Source organism: Wolffia australiana, chromosome 14 (assembly GCF_029677425.1).
Source record: "Wolffia australiana isolate 7733 chromosome 14, ASM2967742v1".
Taxonomy (NCBI): domain Eukaryota; kingdom Viridiplantae; phylum Streptophyta; class Magnoliopsida; order Alismatales; family Araceae; genus Wolffia; species Wolffia australiana.
In genome coordinates this window covers 8,396,389-8,412,617 of record NC_135848.1, presented here as the reverse complement: position 1 = coordinate 8,412,617, position 16,229 = coordinate 8,396,389, and the positions used below count along the sequence as shown (strand labels likewise).

The 16,229-nt window shown below is 34.3% G+C and overlaps 1 protein-coding gene across 1 annotated transcript; it reads left to right on the top strand.

The window, feature by feature from the left end:
* The first annotated feature begins 12,124 nt into the window (after positions 1-12,124).
* Positions 12,125-14,974, top strand: LOC144712194 (10 kDa chaperonin 1, chloroplastic-like). The gene is made up of 6 exons (XM_078586397.1): positions 12,125-12,362; positions 12,453-12,503; positions 13,696-13,761; positions 13,849-13,896; positions 14,267-14,296; positions 14,767-14,974. The coding sequence occupies exons 1-6, from the start codon at positions 12,189-12,191 to the stop codon at positions 14,833-14,835; spliced, it is 438 nt and encodes a 145-aa protein (XP_078442523.1). The 5' UTR covers positions 12,125-12,188; the 3' UTR covers positions 14,836-14,974.
* Positions 14,975-16,229: the final 1,255 nt, after the last annotated feature.

The window sequence follows — 16,229 nt, the reverse complement described above, 5'->3', positions numbered from 1 at the left end:
ATCATCAAATTTATCCATTAATGAACCTCCACAGATTGTATCCATTCTTGTCTTAGAACTCTCATTCAGCCCTTCATAAAATGTGTTCATTAACCTCCACTGATCTTACCCATGATGAGGGCATGTCTTATCAGATCTCTAAACCTCTCCCAAGCTTCACAAAAAGAATCATCTCCTTGCCTGAAGCTGTGTATAGGTTGCCTGAACATCATCATTTTTTGTGATGAATAATTTTTTTTCATAAAACATTCTTCTATAGCATCCCAACTTTCAAATTTAAGCCCTAAATTCCTAAACCAATCTTTTGCTCTATCCTTCAGTGTTTGGGAAAAGACTTTTACCTTCAAGATTTCATGTGAAACTCCAGGGATGTGGTGTAAATGACATTTTCCTATTAATTCTTCTATATATGTATATGGGTTTTCCGATGGTAATACATGAAAATTTGGCAGAGAGTTGATGAAGGTCATGTCAATCTTGAAGCTTACATCCTCTCCTATCGGTGGAGCAATCTCTGTGTAACACCTACTTTTCATAGGGGTGTAATGCTCTCTCATTTTAGTTCTCCTAACTTCTCGATTTTCTTCTTGACCCATGTCTCTATTCATAGGGCTGTGATTGTAATCAGTTTCCCCCAGAAAACCCTCTTCCTCCAAGTTCAAATTTGATCCTCTCACTAACTCCAAGTTCACTAACTCAGGTCTCTTTGATCTACGTCCATTCATAAACTACTCGAGGCGCCAATTACAAGATGATACTATGAATGCATAATAGAGTATGTCAAACAACACTTGTAATAGAATGAAGCAACTAGAGCCTGGCTGAACGTGAAAGAAGATAGTTCAACGTAGACACACTTCACCTGAAGTGGAGCACTCTGAGCGGAAGGTATCCCTCCGAACACATCATTCCAGAGAGATCTATTAATTCATGGCTAAAACGCATGAGATATACACTGTAATATCTTGTGCTAAATTTAAAGAACTTAGAGCATGTAAAGCATGGTGAATCAAAGAAAGAAATCACCAAATCAAAGACGCCTTGCTCCCCGGCAACGGCGCCAATTGATGAACTTGATTACTATGTATTTCAACTACGTCGTCGTTGTGATTCGAATATCAATAAAATTTATCCTCACTTAGTATAGTAAATAAGCATGAGTCGATTCTCAGGGAGCCTAGGTAATGAGTTTAGATGATTTCAATTTAGATGAGAAAGATCTAATTATACTTATTAGAATGTGAAAGAAGATGAGGGATGAAGAGAGAAGAAATGAGATCGATGATAGAATTTATGATTATGCGAAAGAAGGTTGCGAGGTGCAAGAAGGAGAACTAGGTGTATTGCAGAAGTTATGATAACAGAGAGTATAGAAGTCGAAGGAGACTTGGTTGAGTAGAAGTGATTAAAAGCAATTGGGGCCGATTAGAGTTGAGAGTGAATTGCAAAGCACTGAAGAAACACAACCTATTCAATTGAGCTATTAAGTAAAACTTACACTATCCATGGAGTCGATTATAGAGAAATCCTGAATCCAAACCTTAACACAAATCCCGGTTGAAGCCAGTCCGAGGCAGGGCGATGTTTGTTTTGTCACGATCAAGGTCCTTCAGCAATTCTCGCTTCTGGAACACTCTCTGTGTATCTGACAATGGAGAGGGCGGGTCTTGACTCTCTTCTCCCCTTCTGGTCGCCTGATGCTGAGAAGTGAAAATCAAAAGACAACAATAAAGAAAACCAGGATAGACTCTGACGGCCTCCATTTATCTATTGATCTATTGATCAGTAGCTCACGATAACTGAATTGGGAGATTTTTTTCATGCTGGATGGCTTGACTGATCAATCTTTAGAGTCGACTGCATGTTCAGACTCCTCTCTACACTGTCGTTGCGTCCATACCAAAAAAATTAACCTATCCCTTGCGTCCAAGTGGTCATTGAAATTGTAAGAATGAACCATTTTGACTTTCGAGAAGTCAAATGGGGTTAGTTTATAAAAATAAACACATAAATATGCGTAAAATGATGCATTTTGGGATTAAAACACATCATTCACATAAATGCGGTATTCAATGTTAAGATAGACATAAATTCATGTTTTAATGTTGATTTATCATCTAAGAATAGCCTTTTTATGCATGTAAGCAATGACAATTTCATGATGCAAGATTGTGCATGTAAGCAAAATAGTGATATTTCGACTTAGAGGTTTAGGAAACACATTCCTAAATATTTATAAAATTGAATCTCAGTTATGAAGTTCATATTTCCCATAACTATTTATTATTGTCTGAAAAAGTATCTTTTTCCCCTTGATCACCATTAATTTATAATAATTCACTAATATATGTTACCTGTTGAGATGTCATTTTGTTATCTCTATATAATCATAGGTCTAAGAGTTAAGGTCATTTATGCATCTTATTGATCAACTCAGTTATCAAAAAAAAGTTAAACACCCCAAAAATGAGTTCATCAACGCCCTTCTTATGTAAGTTAACATTATTAAAGCCAAGGTACATATTCATCTAGTGGGGCTTTCTCAAGTTTGATTCTTTATGAGATTCTTACACACAACCATTCCACTAAGCGTAGAATGATGAAGGATACTGAATGCACCACCAAAGTGTGCAGTGGTATGGACAAGAGCCCATGGCATATTAGTTGGATATATCATCCTAGGGGATGAAATGGAGCTTTTATCCCATTAGTTTCTTTCCCAATCTTCCTAATAAGGCATCAAAATAGTGGCATCCTGAGGGGGCAAGTTAATTGGGGCAACCGAGATAGTCAAATGGTAGTTGTCCTTGTGAGATCTTCTTGTGGTATTTAATAAGTTTCATAAAATTTGTGTATTAGATGGTTGTAACATAATTTTTGTATGTATTGCATTTAGGAGCTGAGACGAGACTCACTTTTACACAATTTTACTATTCAGAAGTCAAATGGATTGCTTAAAGATGTTGAGTGCGTTGCATCATCTTCAAAGAGTAGGAAATGCATAAAATGTCAATATATATATATATATATATATATATTGACTCAAAAAATTAATTTTGTTCAAAATACCATGTCTTAAAAATCCCTAAAAATATTTTAAAATCCAAAAATCATTCTAATAATGGACTTAATCATTTTAGGCTTGATAACACTCATGTAAAGCCAATTTAATGTGAATAAAAATATAAATGTTTTCGTATTAACCTATTAATAATGTGTGTTATCAGATCGCCAACTTAAATCATTGCTAGTCCCTTAGTAATGGCATCTAAAATCTCTCAAATTATCCATTCAACTAGAAAACCAAACAACATCTGGATGAAATGATTAATTTTGTGGTGTTGTCACATGTATTTCCATTTAACAATCTCACTTTCTATCCTAATGCCTAGTGTCCATAAATAATCAAAATTAAGAGGTTATGCTTGTGATTGGTTGATGACGTCAAATTTAGTCAATGAAATTTGCCTTAATACTTTTTTGCTTATTTTGTATTTGCAAATGCATTATTCATGATTTAGGATTAAAAGGAGAAATAGTGGTTTATTTTATTGTGTACTATTTTTTTGAATTTTATTGATTTAAGCGACTAACCCCACTTGAATCTTTAGTGCAAGTGGATTCTTTCATATATTCTTGGAGTTTTAATTGAAATAAAGGACATGGGTAAATTAAAATGGTGATTTTTAGATGTCAATGAGAGAAAAAGAGAAGCCTAAACCATGACTTGGACCAAGGGAAGGAATTGAAGCCACGACCACTACCTGAAAAGAGGCCCAATACATAACAAGACCATTTTTGGAGCCCATTTAAGCATTTATAAGATATGGGTCAAATACAGACAAGAATATGGAAATAACCCATAATTTGAATTTGGACAATCAAATTTTAAATCTATAAATAAGGGACCTGGATCTAGGTTGGAGAATGAGTCATCTCATGTCTCCAAAGCCTTCAATCAAATTCAAGGGCTAACACAGATAGAGCATGTATATTTTATATCTTTCCCTCTTTCTCTATATCTCGTCTTATATTTATTATCCTACCACTTTACCATACTAGTGTTTTGACAGATTTCTATGATATGTTCTTGTTCTACAATAGTGTGGTATGTTGGATCAACATAGCTTATGCAGTAAATCATCATAATCTTTGAACCTAAGATACAGGTCCATAGTCCATATGGTCACTAAGGGGGGCATAACCATGTTGACTTGGTAGGGTTTCCCGCAGTTTGTAGGTTAACCATTGGGGCATTTGGCTGTGGCTGATGGGTTTACTGATAATCACAAATAACATGCTACTTTTGTATGGTAATTTTATGTGTTTTATGCAATTATTCTCATCAAAATAATTAGAAATTCTATCATTGAAGCTTAAATTTCTGAATTTTTGTAGATTTTATGTTATTTTAACATAATTTTATAACATTAATTTTATATAAAATAATTTTATAGGGCATAATATATAGAATTAATTAAAATTTTAAAATGATATTCTGTTTTTATTAATTTCCTAGTTTTCTATGAAAATTTTTGACATAAAAGTCATAGAGGAAATAATTTTGTCAGTCAAAAAGTACAATTTTAAATTTATTCAATTATCATAATGATCATAATTTTCATAGTCTTCCTAAAATTAAGTGCCCTAGTAACTCAGATTGCTTCAAATTCAAATGATGATATCTAACAATTTTGAGGCTGAAATTTTGAGGGCAGTCCCATCTTTTCCCCGTGACCTATGAATTGACCACCCATCAATGTGTAAATGATACCCTTGGATTTTGTTCTTAATTATTATGATTGAAGTGATTTGCTCATTCAAAATCTCTTTTTTGGTTCTTCTTGTATTTATAGAGAAAATTATTGAAGGGATGACGCTCAAATCAAGATTCATGAAGAGAAAGCACCACTCAACCAGTTTGGCGTCTAATGAAAAAGGTTAGTGTGATAATCATTTCTTTGCTCATGTCTTCATCTTTTTTCCTAGGTTATTAGCAATACCCTACGTTTTCATCATCACGCACACCACTTCCAACTCGGCTGCTCATTTCTGTGAATCTACCTCCATCTCCATCACATCTAGCAATGGTAAAATCATCATCATTTTGCCCCTATACCGCTGGTTAACACATCTCAGTCAACGGAGGTATTCTTTCATCCGCTTCACTCATGTCCGTTTGATAACATGCATTTTTACTACCTTAAGGTGATCATATTTACTTGTTTATTTGCATTAAATTACTTATATTTGAATGTTATCAAGCTTAATATGATAAATTCTATTTTTACGATTATATTCTGAATTTTATCCATTTTTATATATCTTTGGGGATTTTATGACAACAGATTATGAAAGAATATAATTTTTGGAGACATAATATGATTTTTCTATAATTTTTGACATTAAAATGGGAAAGATATGATTTTTTCTAAGTCAATATATTTATTTATTTGTGTTTTTTGGGGTTTTTATTTTATTTTATACAAACTTTGGAAGATATTTAAAGTCTTTATTTTCCGTTGCCATGTGTTGGAGTTTGATTTGTCGAACGTCGATGAATTAAACTAAAGGCAATGATTGATGACATCCAATCATTAACTCAATTAATGATTGACATCAGCCAATCATTTGGCTAGCATTATTGCATCACGAAAAATGATGCCATAATGTCATTTAAGGCTAACAAATATTTTTATAGTTTTTTTCTGACGCAGGCGACGTGGACAAATAAAAAAAGGGACGCTTTTTTTCAATACATGCTGCGCGACGCCGAGGAAGAAACATCCAAAAACATGTTTTTTATTTTACTTGAAATATTCATAAAATAGCGATTGGTGACGTGGTGTAACGATATGGCGCCACGTGTACACGTGGCACTGTCTTCCGTTGGATGTTTGCTGATGAGGCTCACGCTGACACGATGCCACATCAGCTGCAAGAATGAGAATCAACTATTTAAAATAATATAAATGGTATTACTCTGTTTTATTTTTTTATTACAAATACACATGGCCGCCTTAAATGACATGAGCATGGAAGATGATAAGATGCAAAGTTTCAATGATTTGATAGTTAAACTGAAATAGAAAATGAGGAAAAGTCAACGAAGTTGATAAGGATAGAGAAAGAAATCAAGGGCTAGGATTGGCTCAACTTCAAACGGCTATAACTGAGTATTTACAGCTTTGATTGAGCTGAAATTTTTAGGGTTTCTTAGTCTCCTCTTCTCTTTCCATCCATATCCTATGATCTATAAATAGAGGCATGGATCATTTGGAAATTCATTTTGAACTTGCTTCCTACTCATGTGGCTGATTGAAAGATAGTGAGTTTTGAGATCCATCAAGTGTGTTCTTGGTGTCTTGGGTGTGTGGGAAGAAGCATTAGAGAAGAGGGGGAGCTTACTGGCACTCACAAATTACTGTGATCGTGGAAGAACGTAAGTATCTAAGTTAAGTGTCCTCGCTATCATAGTTATAATTGTTATCATCTTTTCATTTATCATTTCACATGTGTCCCATTATCTCGTCTCTATCTTTACCATCATACTGTTCATGCATTCGATCACTAGCGTATTCCTCACACCCTCTACCTTATTCTGGTAACACTTCATATAAGTCTACTTATATTTCCTCGATATCACTATTTGGTCTATTATAGTCTTGTATTTATCTCATCTCATATCGATAATCACTATAGTAAGAAAGTTAAATCCTTATTCATCGTTCCCTGTGGAGATGATCTGTATTCATCACTAACTAAATATTTTTAAGTATGGTTAAATATAGTTTAATTGAATAATCTCAATTACCAACGATGAATTAAATCCCCTAAATTTGAGATTACCACCATTGTCATCAGATGTCATTGGCACTACCGACACACTGTCTATGGTATCTAATTACTATTAATCAGGATTTCTCATTAGAAATTTCCATTAAATTTCCAACATTATTCTGTAAATTTTGAATAAATTAGATGAAATAGGAAAGTTAATTTTCCATCATTTTATATTTATTTGAATTAATGTCAGTAGCTTGATTTTATAAAAAATATTTAATTTCTACATAATACAAAAGCCAAAAAGTATACATAAAATTAAAATTCACTTTTTCAATCCATTTGACCATGACACTGTGGCCACGGTCAGTAGGGTGCACAATATGCCCATTGTTAACTCACTAGCCATAGTCATTATCAATTTTGGCCAATACATTTCTCATGTCTAGGTTGACCTTATTCAAAATGTTGACCATGTCTTTGTTTATCATAATCAACATAGAACCTGCATTCATTGTCCGTAGAAAGTGGACTTGATTAATATTGAGTGAGCCCAATGTGGATTCTCACATTGCATTGTGAAAAAGGATGAGAAAAATGAGATGTTTTGGATATCAATCCAAAATAAGAAAAAAAATAAATACATACCCAAATAAGTTGATTCGACATTTCCCCTCTTAATTTTGAACACACCAAGAGTTGGTTGGTTGAATTTGATACCCTGTCTCGTGAGATCTCATATGTGGAAGAAGGGTATGCGTAAAAAAAATCTGAACTTAAAATAGATCAAGCAAACACAAATATGTAGCAACTTGGGTGATTGTGAACAAAATCCATAGATTCGGGGCCTTCCAAACTAATGGGAGAGTTATGGGCATCAGAAGAAACTTCACTAGGAGGTGATATTGAAGAATAATGAACTAGATTTAGAAAGTTTCGGATGGAAATCTATGTGGCCAATGAGCCATTCACACATTCCATATCTCATTCCATGTTCATTAATAGAATATATTCATTATAGTGCACAGATGATGCTTATAATGAAGTTCATGAATAAATGATCCGACTCAATGAATTATGATGAAACTGTAATACAGAGATCACTAGTCTTTAAGCATACGTTCTAAATATGTATATTCGAAGGATAATCTAGAAGGACATCAAAGTATACACATAGAATAACACTTTAAAGCCTCATTCATTTGATGAGTATGATCGATTTTGTATCCATTAGTGTGGAGACATTAAGGATAGATAGTGGTGCTCTTTAGTGTAAAGAGTTCACTGAATTGATCTATATGAATCCCTGAATGGTATTATACCAAACTCTAAATCAGGTTGATTCACATCACAATTGTTTAAGTGGTTCTTATACCTGGGATACCAAAGACGTATTATGGACAAACAATTTTACTTTGACTATGATTTACAAGTCTCTAATCATAGGATTTTAAATAGTCTTAGTTAGGGTGCATCAAGAAGTTCACAAAGATGATTGAGTGGTCAAGATGGGATCGTCCACCCTTGGTATAGGAGGGGACAGCTCAAGAAAGACCATGCGATGAAGTCCTTGGCCAAGGCAGTGAAGTATCATGGAAGAGTTATCCGATGATTTCTGAACATATCAGTACTACCTTGGATGACCAATTAGGTGTTGGGTTCTAGAGGCCTAGATTTGGATGAAGAAATCGAAATGATTCTCAATGGAAGACTTGAACTGAATCGAACGGCCTCATTAAAACCACGTAATGAAGTACCTTTTCACGGATCGCTTAAATGATTTCTTGGATCCCAGAGTGAGATGGGTCGAGCTGCTCAAGTGTGATACCTCTAGACATCCACGCGATCCTCGGCACGTCAAATCTCCTCCTTCTCACTGACGAGCCCTGTTCAATCTCCCTCGTCATCGTTGCGTCATCCCGAGCACATCGGGGATGAAGAGGGGGGGTGTGGGGGAAAGGGAGAAGAAGCGAACAGGCCCTTGGACAATTCTGGACTGGGTGAATTGGGTTCAGGGCCTTCCCCTATTTATACTAAGTCGATATTTTTCAAAAACAACCCCAAAACTTAAGTATATCTTTCGACGTCTAAAAGATCATTTGCGTGTGACCCTCTGGGCCCATGTATCAGTTTAGCTAATGACTTCAACGCTGAATAACCTTTATTGCCCTTCCAAATTAGTTAACTATATCAACATAGAGATTAATTAATGTCAGATCAATTTAACTCAATCGTCTTCCTGAACTTCTTAATATACCCGAATTAAGATCGTTTAGAATCCCACGATTAGAAACTCATTGGCCATAGTCAAAGTACAATCGTCCATCCACAAGACGTCTTTGGTGTCTTAGGTCTATGGACCACTTATACAACCGTCACATGAATTGACCTGATTGACAGTTCGGTAAAATACCATTCAATGTTTCGTGCAGATCAAATCGGTGAACTCTTTCTACTAAAGAGCACCCACTATCTATCCTTAGTGTCGCCACACTAATGGCTACGGGACCGGCCATATTCATCATATGAGTGAGGCTAGATAGTGCTTTTCTATCTGAATACTTCGATGTCCTTCTCGTGTATCTTTCGAATATGAATGTTTAGAACACATGCTTAAAGACTAGTGATCTCCATTTACGATCTCATCATAATTCACTAAGTCCGATAATGTATTCATGGACATCATTATAATGAATATGTTCTAGTAAGGAATATGGAATGAGATGTAGAATGTGTGATTGGCTTGCCGGCTACATATATTTCCATCAATAGAGTTTGACAGTTGACCATACCCTAAGCCATCATAGGAGCGTCAAGTGGATGAGGGCTATGTGAGGACTAATTAGGATAACCGATGATGAACAAGTTCCATGAGTGAGGTGATACAAACTCCTTTGTATCATCTAGAGCACGAGGTATAGCTTAACACCTAAAGGGTTGGAGACTCAACCTATCGATTTGGTTAAATTTATCCGGCATTAATTAATCTATATGTTGATATATTTAATTAATTTTGAGGGCCAATAAAGGTTATTGGACTGCTCAAGTTGTTAACTAGACTGCTACATGCGCCTAAATGGTCACACGCAAATGGTCTTTGGACGTTGGAAGATATACTTAAGTTTTTGGAGGTTTTATGAAAAATGTCCACTTAGTATAAATAGGGAAAATTCTTGAACAAAATTTACACAGGGAAAAGATTGTCTTCTTTCTCCCCATGTCTCATCTCCATTCCCAATGCAATCGAGACCGTGTAACGACAATGACGCAGGTTGAATAGAGCTCGCCAAGGTGAAGGAGGAGATTTGACATGTCCAGGATCATGTGGATACGTTTAGAGGCTTCACATGAGCAGGTCGACTTATCTAACTCTAGGATCCAAGAAATCACAAATGTGATCCATGCACAGGTGATTGGTTTCATTTTTTTTTGATGTCGTTGCTATTCTGTTTTAGTCTTTCGCTACATGGAATCATCATATTCATCTAGATCAAGGCCTCTAGAACCAAACAGCTTCTACAGAAAGGTATAAACAAAGAGAATATTGAAATAGTAAATAAAAAATGGAAAATTTTAGAAGAGCTTATTTCCTTCCCACTGTAAGCTCGAAAATAAAGACACCTAAAACAAAAACAGAAAGGTTATTCTTTCAAATCATTTGTTACAAATAATTTGTGGTGATTCAAAAATAATTTACATCTAATTTATCATTTATAATGTAAATACCATTTTTTATGTTGTATATTAATAAATATTTATTCTAGAGTCTTTTGGGTCATAAATATTTTTTTTGGCTTCAAGTGAAGAGTCATAAATTTGTTGTATTTTGTTATTAAAGTTGGCCTCCAAAACATTGTATCAGTTAACCTGAAGCTAAATTATTCTTCCCCAGATGAAAAAAATTTCTGCCCTTGTCAATTGGTCATCATTAACAAACACACAAAATTATTCTTCATGAAAAAGAATTATAAACACATTGGTGGTGTTCGTTTATAAAGGAAACCATAGTATAGCACACAAAACTGTCTCTTAAAAAATCTCATTTATTCTTAGTTCTTCCCATTTCTGTTTTGTTCGCAGCAAATACTTATGCTGCATAAAATACTGATAACATAACAATTATAGTAAAATACTCTTCCCCAAAAAATCCATATTCTAGCAGTTTATTATAGGTAGATGCATCTAGAAGAAATCAACCATGGGCCCAATAATATTAAATATTTAAAATTAGTTTCTCCCTCATAAAAATACAAAAATTTGATAATTTTCATAAAAAGTAAACCATGGTATATTTTCCATTATTTATAAACAAAAAAAACTGCCTCATAACAAAAGCCCATTTCTTCCTTATTATATACATTTCTATCTTGTGCACATTAAGTAACAAATAACATTTGTAGAAATATTCTTCCCGAACAAAGACATACTCTATAAATTTCTTAAAGGGGGAAACATATACAAAAAAAATCAACCTCTAGCCCTATAATGTTAACTACTTGAAATTAGCCTCCATAACAAAAGTATAAACATTTGGCAATCTTGATAAAAAGTCAATCACAATATCTTTCCCCATTATTAAAAATACAAGAAACCACCTCTTATGAAAAACCTATGTCTTCCTAATTTTTCACAGTTCTATTTTTATGTAAAATAAATACTTATAAAATAACATTTATAGAAATATTCTTCCCAAAAAAACCATATTTTAGAAATTTATTACGGGGGGCCACCAAGAAGAAATAAATAAAATTGGTCAGCATCAGCCCTAAAATATAAAATAAATAAAATTATTCTTCCTTTTAAAAAATTATATAAAAATACCTAATCATGATAAAAATGTGAACCACAATATCATTTTCCCATTATTACAAAACTTAAAGCTGCCTTTTAACAAAACCCATGTCTTCCTAATACTAGACATTTCTGTTCACCTAAAATACTAGTTCAACCTCAATTACTCATAAAATAACATTTATACAAGTATTGTTCCAAGCCACATCCTAGATATTTCTTATAGAACTCAACCTCCGGCCTAGTAATATCAACAATTTTAAAAGTAATCTTGATTAAGAAAGCAAACCAGAATATATTTCCCCATAAGTGGAAAACATCATAACTGCCTCTTAACAAAAACCCATGTCTTCCTAATTCTTCAAATTAATGTCATATTCATAGTAAAATCTTCACATTTATGTTCTTATTTCTTAAAGTTCTTCAAATACTTATAAAAATAACAGTTAAAAAACCCATATTCTAGAAATTTCTTGTAGTGGGAAGCATCTAGAAGGAATAAAACTCAGGCCCAATAAAATTGAACTATTTATATTTAAACTGAATCTTCTCCAAGCTAAAGCAAGCAGCAGCAGTCTCTGGAAGCTACCTTATCTCCTCCGAGAAGGCCTACAATGGCGGCCTCCACATCCCTGCTAACAGTTTCCAAGAGCTTCTTCGAAGCTTCATCACTTTATCCTGGAGCTCAAACTCTTCGCCTCGGCTCTTCTCAACGCCGTTTATCCGTTTCTACAGGCAAAAACGCCGTATTTAGTGTATCCGCTGTTGCCAAATGGGAACCCACCAAGGTTTGTGACATGGGTTCCTGTTTTTTGGGTTTGATTTTTGGAAAAGTGTGAATTTTTATGCGATTCATTGCTTGTTTGGTGGTTTTGTAGGTTGCTCCGCAGGCTGATAGGGTTCTTATCCGCCTCGACGAGATTCCTCAGGTCAGGCACCTACGTGTTCTTACTGTTCTTGATTCCTGTATCAATCATGTTTGCGTTTTGAAGTCTTTTGATATGATTTTACGAGTTCTTATTTAATTCCTGTTTTGTTGGTGATGTTTTTTTATTATTTGTATTTCTATTGAAATGGAGAGCTATTCTGGAAATTTTGAGTTGGTAAGGTAAAATTTGTCAGATTTTATGCTTGAGTAACTGTTCTTCGGTCAAGAATGAGTAACTGAAAGAGCTCTTGGCTTGAGGCCCTTGATTTATTTCGAGGAGTTCGTTCCTGGATTGATTATGAGTTTTTGAAAATTGCTGACCAATTTTTACCTGGCTGTCAGTAGAAATTAAAGTTAACGCTTATTTTCAATCGTTTGCTCGATGTATTTGTCCTTGCGCCTGGCCCAAAAAGTTTTCGAAATTGAAAACTTTTAAAAATTCTTGCATTTATTGGCTCGGGGTTGGGAGGGATCCTTATCTTTTTGTTGCACCTTCATCTTGCTCCACTACAGACATTAACTGATTCGCGAAGAAGGATTTCCTGCATCTGCCAATGTCTTTATATCTTGACCTTTTTATTTGATTTTGGTTAGACAAGGATAATCGGGTACTGTAATCTCTTATGGTTCGTGCTGTATGTTTTACTGTGGGGTTATATATAACTCATGCAAGCCTTGTAGAGGCCAAACAAGAGATTGTGTCAATAGGAAGACAAACTAGAATAAGCATGAATAAAATAACGTGCAGACAATGTATAATTTGACTTGTATATGTGATCACCATAGGCATAGCTCTGTATGAAGTTGATTGCTGGAATTTTCCCATTAGTATTGTCTGGCCAAATAGAGATTTGTATATGAATGCTTGCCAACTAACTGGAATATTATGTTCCAAATGATATTATGAATGCTTGCCACCTCGACTCAACCTGTCAAATGTGACGGGGGCGATGAGCTTGATCTGGGTTCAGGTTGACATTGGTCAGGTTAACCTGCCGCGTCAACGCTCATTAACCCTCATGGTTATGTGTCAACTAACATGAAATACTTGTCATCACTTTAAATATCCCTTGAGTTAATTGGTTATATATAATCAGAATTGAAACAGTTTTTGCATTGGTAAACATATTTGTCAAGGCTCTGGTTTCTTTTGTTGGAATATTTTCTTGAATTTTTATTTCAATGCTGTGCAGACATCTTCAGGAGGAGTGTTGTTGCCGAAATCTGCAGTCAAGTTTGACCGGTACCTTGTTGGAGAGGTAAGCAGACCTTGAAGATTTTCTGTCTGTGTAGTATGAGTTCCTTATCTTCTCTTGTATCCTGATGAGATTTTCTTTGTTTCAAAGATTCTCTCTGTGGGCTCTGACGTGGGAGATGTTGAAGCCGGACAAAAGGTACTTCTGAATTTGCAAGATATGACTATAAATTTATGAGAATGATTAAATGGGAAGTGCCAAAAGCCGAAAAAGTCCCTTATGGGCTGAAATGACAGAAACACCTCTAGAGGGATTGACGTTTTTGAATTTCTACAAAGTCTTCTAACATTTTTGTACCTCTAAAATTCATGTCTTGAAAAATATGATCTTTTTTCTATATTGTGTATCCTTGAATTCTCATCTCTACGTCAAGGGCATTTTTTGCTCTATGGTCATTATTTACATCACAAGGTTCATTCTAATATGTGTCTAACTTCGGAAATAATTACTTTCGTTTAAATACAGTACTCAACATCTTTTTCTTATACATATTTTCTCTATGCTGCAGGTCCTCTTCTCGGACTTGAACGCTTACGAGGTGAGTCGTGAATTGAGTTTTTTTGTTCATTTCCCATAAACCTACTCTAACAAATCTATAAGGACCTCTATTTGGGTTTCCTTTTTATTCAGCCCCTCACTTCCAAACCCATTTTTATGTTTTATCTAAATTATACTCATTGGATCAATTGTCATTTTCTTATTTTAGATGGTTGAGAGCAGTTTTCCTTAAGTTGTTTGGTTATTGGATCAGACGGGGAAGAAATATTGTTGAACCTGATTACACTGATGCATAATTTTTTTTTTGTAAAATTGATTCCCTCCTAGTCCATTATTATTTTGATCTTAATCATGCTCTCATTAAATCGGTCTTCAAGAAATAGTGTATATGGTTGCGCGCTCTATTCCTTTAAATTTTCTGATTATTGAATGGGAAGGTGAAGAAATAACATTGGATGAATTTTATCAATGCAGATGTTTTTATTAATTCTTTTAAATTGGGATTTGCAGGTTGATCTTGGGGCAGATGGGAGGCATTGCTTCTGCCGTTCTGCTGACCTGCTGGCTGTGGTCGAATAGAAAATCCAGTTTTTCTTTTTGATGCAGTTTATTTTTGTGCGGAAAAACCCATTTGCGTCCTTTTCGGTGGTAGAAAATCCAAAGATTTATGCAAACCTTTTTGAATGAAAAGATGAGAAATAGTTAGACTTCTTTTGAATTATGTGCAATATTCTGCTGTCAAGGGGACACATTCTTCACTCTCATAGGGTGAAAACTTTCTTTAAATCCTTACTAAAAACCATTGGTAAGTTCTTATTAAACGGCATAACCATTGATGCTAAGATAGGTTTGAACGTCTCAAATCTCAAATATCAAGACGAAGAGCTTAGAGTTATGCCTTGTTCAAGTCCAAGTAAAAAGATGATAGAGGGAGATCTTTATCAGGATGGCTCAAAAGTACTTATTCTATTTGCATTCTAATCAAGTTTTATATGTTACTCAGCAGTTTTCTACAAGCCTCCATCAGAATTTTCCATTGTATCCTTGCCACCATGCACAAAATGTAGCATTCATATTCAGATGGTAATGCCTCTTGTAGATTATCCTCGTAATATTCCATCTATGCCTAGCATCCATGATGGATTGAGATACAACCTTTCCTTAAATAAATTGCATGTTAAATATCAACATTTGAAATGATACTTAGTGAAGTCCCACTACACTATTTTTTGATGGATTGTTGTGCAGTCAAATATGTGTTTATATTTTGGAATTTTGTGAAAAAAAGTGTAAACATATATTTTGTTTCATCAGCATGGCAGATCAACCAGGATAACCATGTAAATTGGAACTACACATCATCAACTGCTCAGGTCAACAGGCCTAAAAATATGTTCAAGGCCTAGTGAGTTCCATATGTTATATGTAGCACCAAGTCCGGTCCCTGGGCCCACTCCATGCCTTTCACACAGTATGTCAATGAATGGCCAATGGTCTAATAGGAATGCATGCTAAGGTGACATTTTTGTAGTTATATGTGCTTGTAAGATTAAATTGAATCAATTGAAATATCAGTCTCTTTGATGACTTTAATTTTGATGTAATAATTTTTAACTATGAAAATTCCATTTATAAAAATGTGGTTTATGTGTTCAAATTTAGTCAAATAGATAATCTATGGAATAATCACATATTTTACTTATTAAGGGAAACTTCTATACATAATTTATCTCCATTTTGTGTATTTTAGTTTATAATTTTTCATTCATTTAACTTGCTTATTATTCTAGTGATTTTAAGAGTGAAAGTGATACATTATGGTAAAACTAGTCTAAATTTTTTTTTTGAATTTTTCAAAAAACCTGTAAATATTATCAAATTTTATAACAAATAAAATATTTTAAATAGTGAATAAAATGGTAAAAAATCCATTGAATTAGATATTAGTCCAATTGGAGACCACCACGGATTGA

What these genes read in the sequence shown, in the direction of transcription:
- LOC144712194 (XM_078586397.1), top strand. Translation starts at nt 12,189, where the DNA reads ATGGCGGCCTCCACATCCCTGCTAACAGTTTCCAAGAGCTTCTTCGAA. An exon ending in ACCGGTACCTTGTTGGAGAG is followed by an intron (nt 13,762 to 13,848) that starts GTAAGCAGACCT and finishes TTTGTTTCAAAG; the next exon opens with ATTCTCTCTGTGGGCTCTGA. An exon ending in CGGACTTGAACGCTTACGAG is followed by an intron (nt 14,297 to 14,766) that starts GTGAGTCGTGAA and finishes TGGGATTTGCAG; the next exon opens with GTTGATCTTGGGGCAGATGG.